At 41.8% G+C, this 12,241-nt stretch overlaps 1 protein-coding gene across 3 annotated transcripts in view; it reads right to left on the bottom strand.

Moving 5' to 3' along the window:
- Window positions 1–12,241, bottom strand: part of LOC121872964 — an 80,190-nt gene that overhangs the window by 19,413 nt on the left and 48,536 nt on the right. For 2 of the 3 annotated variants that reach the window (XM_042376113.1, XM_042376114.1), the window contains exons 3-8: window positions 11,611–11,814; window positions 9,453–9,521; window positions 8,910–9,040; window positions 8,222–8,332; window positions 2,165–2,255; window positions 1,274–1,377 (exon numbers count right to left, since the gene is read on the bottom strand). In XM_042376113.1, coding sequence (XP_042232047.1) covers window positions 1,274–1,377; window positions 2,165–2,255; window positions 8,222–8,332; window positions 8,910–9,040; window positions 9,453–9,521; window positions 11,611–11,808 — 704 coding nt within the window. In that variant the 5' untranslated portion in view covers window positions 11,809–11,814. The remainder of the gene's footprint in view (window positions 1–1,273; window positions 1,378–2,164; window positions 2,256–8,221; window positions 8,333–8,909; window positions 9,041–9,452; window positions 9,522–11,610; window positions 11,815–12,241) is intronic. The other variant, XM_042376115.1, reaches the window with a different exon arrangement.

Below are 12,241 nucleotides of genomic sequence, written 5' to 3'. Positions count from 1 at the left end.
TCTACATCATAAACTTTATTTCTACATCTTAAACTTTACTTGTGTCCTAAACTTTACTCCTACATCCTAAACTTTACTTCTACATCATAAACTTTATTTCTACATCTTAAACTTTACTTGTGTCCTAAAATTTACTTCGACATCCTAAACTTTACTTCTACATCATAAACTTTATTTCTACATCTTAAACTTTACTTGTGTCCTAAACTTTACTCCTACATCCTAAACTTTACTTCTACATCATAAACTTTATTTCTACATCTTAAACTTTACTTGTGTCCTAAACTTTACTTCTACATCATAAACTTTACTTCGACATCCTAAACTTTACTTCTACATCCTAAACTTTATTTCTACATCTTAAACTTTACTTGTGTCCTAAACTTTACTCCTACATCCTAAACTTTACTCCTACATCCTAAACTTTACTCCTACATCCTAAACTTTACTCCTACATCCTAAACTTCACTCCTACATCCTAAACTTTATTTCTACATCTTAAACTTTACTTGTGTCCTAAACTTTACTCCTACATCCTAAACTTTACTTCTACATCATAAACTTTATTTCTACATCTTAAACTTTACTTGTGTCCTAAACTTTACTCCTACATCCTAAACTTCACTCCTACAGTACATCCTAAACATTACTCCTGCACAATAAACTTTGCAATCAGATCTTTAACTTTACTTACAAATTTTCAATTAACAACCAAATCTTCAACTAATAAGCGTGGAGTACACTTGGTTATGTCAGGTTAATCATGTTAAGCTCTGTTGGTACACATACAGTTAACATGAGAACATAATATCAAACATCTAACCAGTTACAGCCTGACTGTTGAGCAACTCTAGCTGCAAGTTCTGGTGATGGTGTGTGGTAAACTTCACCTTTGTTCTCTGGTGATGGTGAGTGTGGTAAACCTGATCTTTGTTCCCTGGTGATGGTGTGTGTGGTAAACCTGATCTTTGTTCCCTGGTGATGGTGTGTGGTAAACCTCACCGTTGTTCCCTAGTGATGGTGAGTATGAGGTAAACCTGACCTTTGTTCCCTGGTGATGATGTGTGGAGTAAACCTTACCTTTGTTCCCTGTTGATAGTGCCTGTGAGGTAAACCTTACCTTCGTTCCCTGGTAATGGTGTGTGGTAAACTTCACCTTTGTTCCCTGGTAATGGTGTGTGTGTGTGTGGTCAACCTCACCTTTATTCCCTAGTGATGGTGTGTGGTAAACTTTACCTTTGTTCCCTGGTGGTGTGTGTGGGGTAAACCTCACCTTTGTTCCCTGGTGATGGTGAGGGGTGTGTGCAAGAATGGTTTATAAAACACAGAGTCCTCAACAGGGCCACCCAAACTGTCTAGTTGGTCCACCACCCCAACCTGTGAAAGTACAGTAATGGTCGTTAATTTTCTAGAGTGACAGACAAGTGCAACATATCTAAACTGTTCTTAAGATTATCCAAGATTTTCACTGATTCCAAAAAGAACTTATTAACAACCTAAAGTGCTGAGCAAATATCTGAATCAAGTGATACATTCTAGAATACAAACCCGAAGTGCGAACAAGGGAAAACTAGTGTGTGTCATACTTTCAAATTTTATTAAAATGTTCTTAGGAAGTACAATCTCATTTCTTACAAGAAGGGAGCAGACTTCAACACTCAGTTAGTTTTGGTTTGTTTATTTTGTCCACTCTTTTGTTGTCAGCAATTATTTACTTCAGACTCCCATTGTCTGCCACACTATTATACACAGACAAACTGTTGCCGTTTCGATGGGCATTTTAACACTCTTAACATCTATTCCTTCATGCCCCACACCAAATTTGTATTTGACATTGAAACAAACATATCTGTAAATATTCCACCAAAGAATTATACACCTTTACTCTTCAAAAGGGTGCAGCGGTCGATGGGGACAGTAATCTCCTCCAGTCTGATTCGTAGCAGGGGCACTACCCAATTCACCCAGGTGTAATTGGGTATCTCAATTTACTGTTGAGAGAGTGAAGGCGGCTGAGTGCAGTACCGGCCACACTGCCTCCTTGTGTACCGAAGGATTAGTGTACATTATATATTTGTGATAGGAGTCTTTAAATAAGTCTGCTTTAGAGTGGCAGGTGTTCAAGCATGAATCTACACTGCACAACACATGGAGTTCCACTCACCATAGACCAGTTAGAAGGCATGAGGCCACTCTCTATGTTGCCTTTTAACAGGTCAATGATCTCCTGGGCCTGGCGGGGGAACTCACCATACCTGTGAGGAGAAAATAAAGCTGAATCATTGTTAGATCACAAATTATACATGTAGGATGATACACATTGATACAGTAACATCATTCTATTGGTAAAAACATGAATGAGCATATTTGGAAATGTAATCCCCTTGAAAAGACACCTAAGAATGCAAATTTAGAATTATATTAAAAACAAATAGAGCTGTAAAACCTAAATATGAAGTGCACAAAGCGTATACCCGGTATATAAGTCTGCGGGGGGGTTACTACAAAGTATAAAACATTTCTTCTGTTCATTGGTTTTGTGATCATGTGAGTTGATGACTTGAGTTAAAATTATATTCTGCTGCCTACAGTTACAGCAGTTGAGTCAAATAAAGCTTCCTGTATTACACTAGCACCGAGCTAGTTTATTTATGTTAGGCGTGTGAAGTAAAAATAATAAGACAATAATAATAATCATAATAATAATAATAATAATAATAATAATAATAATAATAATAATAATAATAATAATAATAATAGTAATAATAATTCAAAACTTCCGCGTCTTAACAACAGTACACGAAAACCAAGTATACGAGTATACTGTATTTGCTAAAATTTCATCACAACATACTGTACTGCCGTTCTCCCCGACACATTATCAGACTTTCCTCCCAACTAATACATTAGATTGGATAAACTCCACTGATGACACGTTTCAGTTGTAATCAATAGTCACTCACCTCTAATTAATCTCCGTTCTCGCAATGTTCTATCAGTTAAATGAATGACCCCCTTTTTTAATTTCAAATATTATGAAAGGGTATTTTTGTTTTACTCCTCGTTTTAATTTTTCTTTCACGTCCACCACCACAGTTTGAAATTTAACACCCACTTAAGCATTTTTAATGACAACTACAATTTTTACATTATAACATATTTATAATTTGAAAACAACCATAACTTTCGTCGTTACAGTGTTAAGTTGTTAACTCTAAGATCATAGTACGTATTCACCTTTTCCACTAGTCTATTGTTGTTTCTGCAATAAAAACAGTAATATATGTAATTTATAATACTTCAACATAAATTTTATTCCTTCATTGCAGATTACTACTACCCTCATAAAAAATATAATTACTGTACATAAAATGTAGGGGACAGTACACAGCTTTGTCTTACTCCTTGTTCATTATTTACTAACACTGAAGCTTCCTGTGCCAGTAAAGATTTTTGAGGGAATTCTAATATCGCCTTCATCAATGCCTATTTTTTCAAACACAAACACAAGTCTATGAAAAAAGGATGCACCTGGGACCAACAGGACGAAAAGGCTGCATTAATTGAGATCGAAAGTGAAAAGGACATGGGTGTGCATGTCGACGATGAACTTAAGTTCTCAGTCCATTGTGAGAAGAAGGTGAATCAGGTAACGAATCTAGTACGTCTTATAAGAAGGTCGTTTAGATATCTGGATAGTCCATCGCTCGTCACGATCTTCAAGAGTGAGGTGCTTCCCCGTCTGGAGCAGTCACTCTGTCTGGTCCCCGAGGTAACGAGGAATGCTAGAGACTGTCAGTTGATTGAAAATGTCCAAACAGGTGCCTGCTCTATGGAGCCTCAGTTACCAAGAGAGATTAGAACGCCTGCAACGACCTAGCTTATACTGCAGACGGGCGAGGGGTGACCTAATCGAAGTGTATAAACATCTCAGGGAGCACTCCACGGTCGAATATACATACCTGGAGCTGGCGGACGTCCGCCCGACAAGGGGTCATAGTTCAAGGTTGAAGCCAAAAGTCCAGAAAACTGTGAGGGCAAACTTTTCGGAGTGAGAATTGTGAACTCTTGGAAAAATCTGCCAGAGTGAGCTCATTCAGGGCCAAACATGACCAACACTGGAGCAGGTTCCGATATATTCAGGAGCCAGTGCATGGTCAGTACTTGCCAACAGTGCATAACAGAGAAGTGATCGACCGCCCAAGCGGCTAAGGAGTCGATCAGTGGCGAAGAGGGTAAAAGATGAGTTGCCCTAATTATTTTTTATCCTTGAAACAGTTAATCAAATTTGATTAAACCTCTAAAGTAATTTTACTCAAAATTCGTATGCCAAAAATTATTATTATTATTATTATTAGTTGTAGTAGTAGTAGTTGTAGTAGTAGTAGTAGTCCAAGCTTTGCAATGTATGTTGAAAATTCCTATAGGAATCCATCAGACATCTATATAGTAAACAACAAAGCTCTAAGAGGTGATACCATCATACAGTCAACCGAGGGAACAACACAGGGGGACCCTGTTGCAATGGCAATGTATGCAATAGGCCTATCCGTGCTCCAACACACAATAAAATTTGAAACAACTGGTCAAACAAGTGGCGTGCGCTGATGACCTTACAGGAGCAGGAAAAGTGGAGGGCCTCAAAAAGTGGTGGGACTTGGTAACATCACGAGGCTCACAAATAGGGTACCACCCAAACGCCAGCAAGTCCTTCCTCATTGTGAAGCCAGAACATTATGAACGGGCAATGGAGGTGTTTGGCGGAAGTGAGGTCAAAATAACAAAGGATGGCCAAAGACACCTAGGCGCAGTAATTGGCACGTCGGACTTCAAGACCGAGTACATAACGGGAAAGGTGAATGAGTAGGTTAGGGAAATCCAAGCTCTGTCTGAGATTGCTAACACAGAGCCACATGCGGCTTTTGCGGCATTCACCCATGGAGTCAAGCATCGCTGGAACTACCTGATGTGCACTATCCCCGATATCGGACCCCTCCTCCACCCTCTGGAAGAAATTATCAGCGTCAATTTCATTCCCAAATTAGTGAAACACCCTCACTTAACCCCAGCAGAAAGATCACTCCTTGCACTACCACCGAGACTGGGAGGAATGGGACAAACCAATCCAGAGGAGATTGCTACCACCGAACATCAAAACTCAGTTAAGCTCACGGCAGCCCTCACAGACCACATAATAGCTCAGAACGCAACAGGGGAGGTGAATACTAGTAAAGTAAACAAGATTCGAAGGTCCATTACAACAGAACGACAGCATGGCCAAAGTGATAAGCTGCAGCAACTGCTGCTGCAAGTACCAGAGAATATAAAAAAAAATAGCTAAAGCGCAGGAGGTGGGCGCCTCGAACTGGTTAACTACGTTACCGATAAGGGCAAATGGTTTCAGTCTCAATAAACAAGAATTTACAGATGCCAATGCTCTAAGGTACGGTAGGCCAGTAAAAGGGTTGCCCTCCCAATGCGTGTGTGGCTCTTCCTATGACGTCGATCACGCCATGGTGTGCAAGAAAGGGGGCTTCATATGCATGAGGCATGACGAAGTAAGGGATCTCACAGCAAATATGTTGAAGGAAATCTGCCGTGATGTCATGGTAGAACCGACCCTCCTTCCATTGGATGGTGAGATCTTCCAACATAGGACTTCAAACACATCCAATGAAGCCCGTGTTGACGTCAGTGATCGAGGGTTCTGGACGCGGGGACAGCGAGCCTTCTTCGACATCGGGATTTTTGATCCCGTGGCCACATGTCACCGTACCTTATCTCTCGATGTTGCACACAGGAGGAACGAGAACGACAAGATAAGGGCATACGGGGAGATAATTCAGAACGTTGATCAAGGCAGCTTCACTCCTCTAGTGTTCACAACCTCTGGTAGGATGGGACCAAGTGCAAGATGTTTCTACGCCAGACTTGCGGAGGTGATCTCCGAACAGAAGCAGCAGCCCAGAAGTTATGTTACAGCCTGGATGAGATGTCGACTGTCCTTCTCTCTCCTTCGGTCGGCTTTGCTCTGCCTCAGGGGAACGAGAGCTTCGGCCCCAAAGCCGACAACAGCTGCAGATATTGACTATGAGGCTACAGTCACTGAATGCCGCACAGACCTGCGGCTCAAGTTATTCAACACAGCTAGGATAGCTAATTATGTATTAGAATATTTAATATTAAGGTAATAAAATGGCGGCAAAGGTGTGGCTATTTGGGGAGGCTAGAGGCCAAGTTAAAAAAACAAAAAGTAGTAGTAGTAATAAAAATTCATATTCCAAGATGTGAATATGAACTATGGCGTATAATGTCCTGAGAATTATTCATAACCGTTCTCGTTTTCCAGCAGGCATCTTGTTAAATATCAATGGCATGTTTGGCGCTTGTTTACGTTTCTGACAGTTCATGAAGATACTACCACGCGAATGGTTGAAGCTCAAAAGTCTTTATAAGCTTCTCTGCAGTGAGACTTTATTGAACAGACAAATATGAAGGACAGTGAGTTTTCGCTTCGCCATGTTATACAGTACAACATAAATGAAAGGCTCACACGATGATTCTTCTCTACCACTTAAGATGATAAAACTCGCCTCACGATGGAATTGAGCTAAATCAAGTAATGTCCACACTACTGTTGCCCACACTACTGTTGCCCACACTACTGTTGCCCTCATTATTGCTGTCTACACTACTGTTACCCTCATTACTGTTGTCCACACTACTGTTGCCGTCATTACTGCTGCCCAAACTACTGTTGCCCTCATTACTGTTGCCCACACTACTGTTGCCCATATTACTATTGTCCACACTGCTATTGCCCTTATTACTGTTGCCCACACTACTATTATCCACATTACTGTTGTCTACAAATTGTTGCCCACATTACTGTTCTCTGCAAACTGTTGTTCACACTACTGTTGCTCACACTACTGTTGCCTATACTGCTTTTGCCCACTTTACTGTTGTCTACAAACTGCTGCCCACATTACTTTTGCTCACACTACTGTTGTCCACATTACGGTTATCTACAAGCTGTATCCCACATTACTGTTGCCTACACTCCTGTTGCTCACACACTACTATTGTCTACATAACTGTTGTCTCCATCACACACACACACTCACTGTACAACAAACTCGGTGTGTGTTCTTTCATAAAAACGTATAAATAGACCAGTTCAGGCGTGTGCTACAGTGTTATTTAAGTCTCAGTGATTTTTTAGTACTTTTATCCCAAGTAAACTAGTTATGTATATTTTCACATCTTCACTTACAAGAAACATTCACTTAGCAAACCTTTGAAAATCTGGACTAAACTTTGCACTCCATAAATACATTCATAAACTCTATATTTTTTAATGTTATTCAATAGTTTGTGACCCTGAATCCAAGTCTAATCGATCAAATAACAGAATAACAAACAATAATAATAATAATAATAATAATAATAATAATAATACATTAATAATAATAAAACTGTTCTACTGTTTTATGAATGCAGTCTGGGACATCTATCTATTACCTGGTGCACCATAAATGGGGTAGGACCCAAGGGTAGCCATGCATCAGCCATAAACTCAAGATTCACACCGATACAACGCCAGCCAGATACTTTGTGCCATTGAGTGAAGGATTGCTAAATCAAAACGCCGCGGGTGGCTTGGTTAACACTATCATGTATCTTATTTTCTGTTCATTTTTTTTACTTGACTTTGAGTTTCTATAGGCAACTAAATATATACAAATATATGTGAAATTACCCAATGAAAAGTGCTTAAATTTATTTTTAAAGAGACGCTTTAATGTGAAGGAAAAACCAAGAAGTTTATAGTCGTTGGCAACTACACCTCTCGCTCATTGTTGACCCAAGAGTGGGACTGTACAAATTTACGGGCTTTAAATAGCAGGGCTTAAGACACTAATCTCGCTTACAGTGAATTGTTCCTTCACTTTATTTACATACTGTACCACGTGGGATGTTCTTGAGAAGTATATTACCGTATAAGATAGAAGACAAGTCAATATCGGCATCTACAGACGTGCGATTATTTGTAACAATCATACGTTTATTTCTCTAATGTTCTTACATTGTCACTTACACGGGATAATATTAATCATTCTCTATCTATGGCTTCACCTGCTAATAGTCATATGCATAGAAAAAAGTTTTATTCTTGAAATTACTGAAAATTCAAATTATATCTCTCCACCACACTGACCTCGACAGCAGTTTCTGATAGTCGTTGTAGGAGGTGAGAACCATCTCCTTCTCCACCATTCTCTTGAAGTCCTTCTGGGGTCCTGCCAGGAAGGTCACGGGAGCGAAGTACCTGAAGGAGAGGCAGACATGACCTTATTGTATCCTGACTTCATCACACTGCAGCACCTCTGTCTTGACCCTATAATGCAATATCCCCTCTAACCAACTCATACCAACTAAGAGGTTCGTAACACGCCTCTTAGTTGAACGTGGTGTGATATTACACAACGAACCGTTCGTTGTGTAATATCACACCACGTTCTGCACTGAGCTCACACTATGGTGCTGCACAATAAACTTTTGTGATGAATTACATTAAGTTAGTGATGATAACAGACAGGGTCAAGAGATGCATGAATCAGTGGGGAGGGGAGAGAGCCAGAGGTAAGCCAAGAATGACGCGGGGAGAGTTTGTGAGTAATGAACATAGAGATAAGAACCTGACGAGGAAGGATGTAAGAGACCGTGCAGCATGACAAGCTGCCATCAGGTAATCACGACTTACACACGTAAAGCGTGGCAAATGGCCATAAAACAGTAATGATAGCTTCTCAATTCTGCATCCCAATGCCATTTCTCCCTTTACTGATTATTCACCCTATCATCGCCCTTTTACTTCACCTTCCCTCACTTCCCCATCCACTTACTTCATGTAGTGGAAGTTGTCAATGAAGGTAGTCATCTCCTGCTTGAAGATCTTGAGGTTGATGAGGTCATCCCAGGAGAGTGAGGTCGCGTCGATCTCCTCCGCCCGTTGTAGGAACTCCTCACACTTCACCTGTCAACATCACCGATGTTTATTACTGTCACTTCCAAAGAAACAACGAGGAAACTGTGCACTCTGCTCAGGGTACAATTTTGTTATTGATGGTCCTGAGGAAACGTTCAATAAGAAAAGTTTATTTTTCTCTTGGGAAACGTTTGTTATTGTTTGTCCTGAAGTGTCTATATGATATGACAAACTTAATGTCAACTACCTTTCCGAAAGATGACCATCCAGGGTAGATTATGAGAATTGCTTAGTAACTCTGATGTACAGTATCTGAGAAATTAGAAATGTGAAAAATATGTAAGCAGACTGAAGACTGACGGACGATCGGATGGTATACAGAGGGGTGAATAGAAAACATACAGACAGACAGCTAACAACAACGGTAGTCCAGACAAGTAACACCAACAGGGTAACTCACCTTGCGTTTCTCAAAGTGCTCCATACTGTAGCTGTCCAGACGACCAGCTGTGTTGTCGTTGATCCCCACCTGTTGACACGCACAAGACGAGTGAGTCACGGTCAAGCAGAGGCAGTCAAGAGTTTGCCAGCCATCTAGAGAAAGTCTGGGTCATCCAGAGATAGACAGGGTCATCCAGAGATAGTGAGGGTCATCCAGAGATAGTGAGGGTCATCCAGAGATAGTGAGGGTCATCCAGAGATAGGCAGGGTCATCCAGAGATAGTGAGGGTCATCCAGAGATAGTGAGGGTCATCCAGAGATAGGCAGGGTCATCCAGAGATAGTGAGGGTCATCCAGAGATAGACAGGGTCTTCCAGAGATAGTGAGGGTCATCCAGAGATAGGCAGCGTCTTCCAGAGATAGTGGGGGTCATCCAGAGATAGGCAGGGTCATCCAGAAATAGGCAGGGTCTTCCAGAGATAGTGAGGGTCATCCAGAGATAGGCAGAGTCATCCAGAGATAGTGAGGGTCATCTAGAGATAGGCAGGGTCTTCCAGAGATAGTGAGAGTCATCCAGAGATAGGCAGGGTCATCCAGAGATAGTCTGGGTCATCCAGAGATAGGCAGAGATAGTCATCCAGAGATAGTGAGGGTCATCCAGAGATAGGCAGGGTCATCCAGAAATCCAGGCAGGGTCATCCAGAGATAGTGAGGTCATCCAGAGATAGGCAGGGTCTTCCAGAGATAGTGAGGGTCATCCAGAGATAGGCAGGGTCATCCAGAGGCAGGGTCATCCAGAGATAGAGAGGGTCATCCAGAGATAGGCAGGACATCCAGAGATAGGTAGGGTCTTCCAGAGATAGTGAGGGTCATCCAGAGATAGGCAGGGTCTTCCAGAGATAGTGAGGGTCATCCAGAAATAGGCAGGGTCTTCCAGAGATAGTAAGGTCATCCAGAGATAGACAGGGTCATCCAGAGATAGTGAGGGTCATCCAGAGATAGTGAGGGTCATCCAGAGATAGTGAGGGTCATCCAGAGATAGGCAGGGTCATCCAGAGATAGTGAGGGTCATCCAGAGATAGTGAGGGTCATCCAGAGATAGGCAGGGTCATCCAGAGATAGTGAGGGTCATCCAGAGATAGACAGGGTCTTCCAGAGATAGTGAGGGTCATCCAGAGATAGGCAGCGTCTTCCAGAGATAGTGGGGGTCATCCAGAGATAGGCAGGGTCATCCAGAAATAGGCAGGGTCTTCCAGAGATAGTGAGGGTCATCCAGAGATAGGCAGAGTCATCCAGAGATAGTGAGGGTCATCTAGAGATAGGCAGGGTCTTCCAGAGATAGTGAGAGTCATCCAGAGATAGGCAGGGTCATCCAGAGATAGTCTGGGTCATCCAGAGTTAATTATATTCAACTTGAATCAAAGAATCAGCTTGAGGCAACCAGATGACTCTTCCAGCTTTAAGTCAGCCAGAGTTAGCTAGACTTAGATCCTTTTATGCGTCGTTCATCTGGCATATTTCTTACTAATGTCACTAAAATTTAGAAATATCCAAATCAATCGAGGTATTAATAGAGTACTCGTATACTGGAGGAAGATGTCAAGCTTGTGTATCCGGCTCATAATCTGCACATTTATTAATATAGGTCTAGTGATAGTACACGAGGACACCACAGAGCCCAGAAACATGACATAGACATGATATATAAAGCGTAATAAAGTTCATTCTCCGACAGCATCAAGATACTCCCTCAACAGTGTTAAAACTAAGATATTCTTTCTCTTGCTAACCTAACCTAACCTAACCTGACCTGACCTAGCCTAACCTAACCTGACCTGACCTAACCTAATCTGACCTAACCTTACCCGAAAAGGAGTGTGGGTCCTATAGACATGACGTTTGGATACACCACACTGTATACTGCACTAAATCTTTGGTTTGTAAGGAGGCAGCGTGGACGGCATGCTGCACTCGACCGCCTTCACTGAGAGTTCCCTGGGAGCGAACTATTAACCTTTAGGACAGGAGGCGAGCGCTGTATCCACTCGGTCGCCGCGCATAGAACCTAAATTGGATCAAAATTAAGAATGATGTTTTGTCAGTAGATATGTCCGGTACGCTATCCTAAACCAGGTTAACCTAACCTAACCTTTCCTTGAAGAAGAACTCGCACTTACTCTCACCTCGGTAGCAAATTGAGGATAATCTTGAGTTTTCCAGTGCCAGTAGTCTTGTGTGAGAGTTAGGAGGTCAGGTCGTGGAGTTGGGTGTGGCAGTGGTGGTGGTACTGGGGCTACTACTCCCCTCAGACCCCCAAACACCACCATCACCAGCACCAACGTCGCCATCAGCGCCTTCGTCCGTCGCCGACCCATCTTGATCTTGTAAGAGAGAGAGAGAGAGAGAGAAAGGTAATTGATTTAGAGGTTATGCAGTGACTGACGAATACTACCTACATGTACACGACAGAATAATAAGATGATGATGATGATGATACTGGTATATAATGGTCAGTCAATCTTGATAATAAAATACCTTATAATGATGAAAGGTGAGAAAAAACACACACACACACACACACACACACACACACACACACACACACACACACACACACACACACACACACACACACAACGACAATGCTACAACCTTACCCCAGTCCATCCAGTCTGAGAGAGAATGGTCACTGCTTGGTAAAGATTTTGCCATTCATAACCAAAAATAATGTCCTGCTCGTAGGCCTTGGTTAAACCGGCGCCAATATCTTCATCAAATGCCAACAGAATATCTCGACCCTTGTGAGTC

The sequence above is a fragment of the Homarus americanus genome, unplaced genomic scaffold, assembly GCF_018991925.1.
Source record: "Homarus americanus isolate GMGI-L3 unplaced genomic scaffold, GMGI_Hamer_2.0 scaffold11022, whole genome shotgun sequence".
Classification (NCBI taxonomy): domain Eukaryota; kingdom Metazoa; phylum Arthropoda; class Malacostraca; order Decapoda; family Nephropidae; genus Homarus; species Homarus americanus.
The sequence above is the reverse complement of the archived record's forward strand: the minus strand, read 5'-3'. Positions and strand labels throughout refer to the sequence as shown.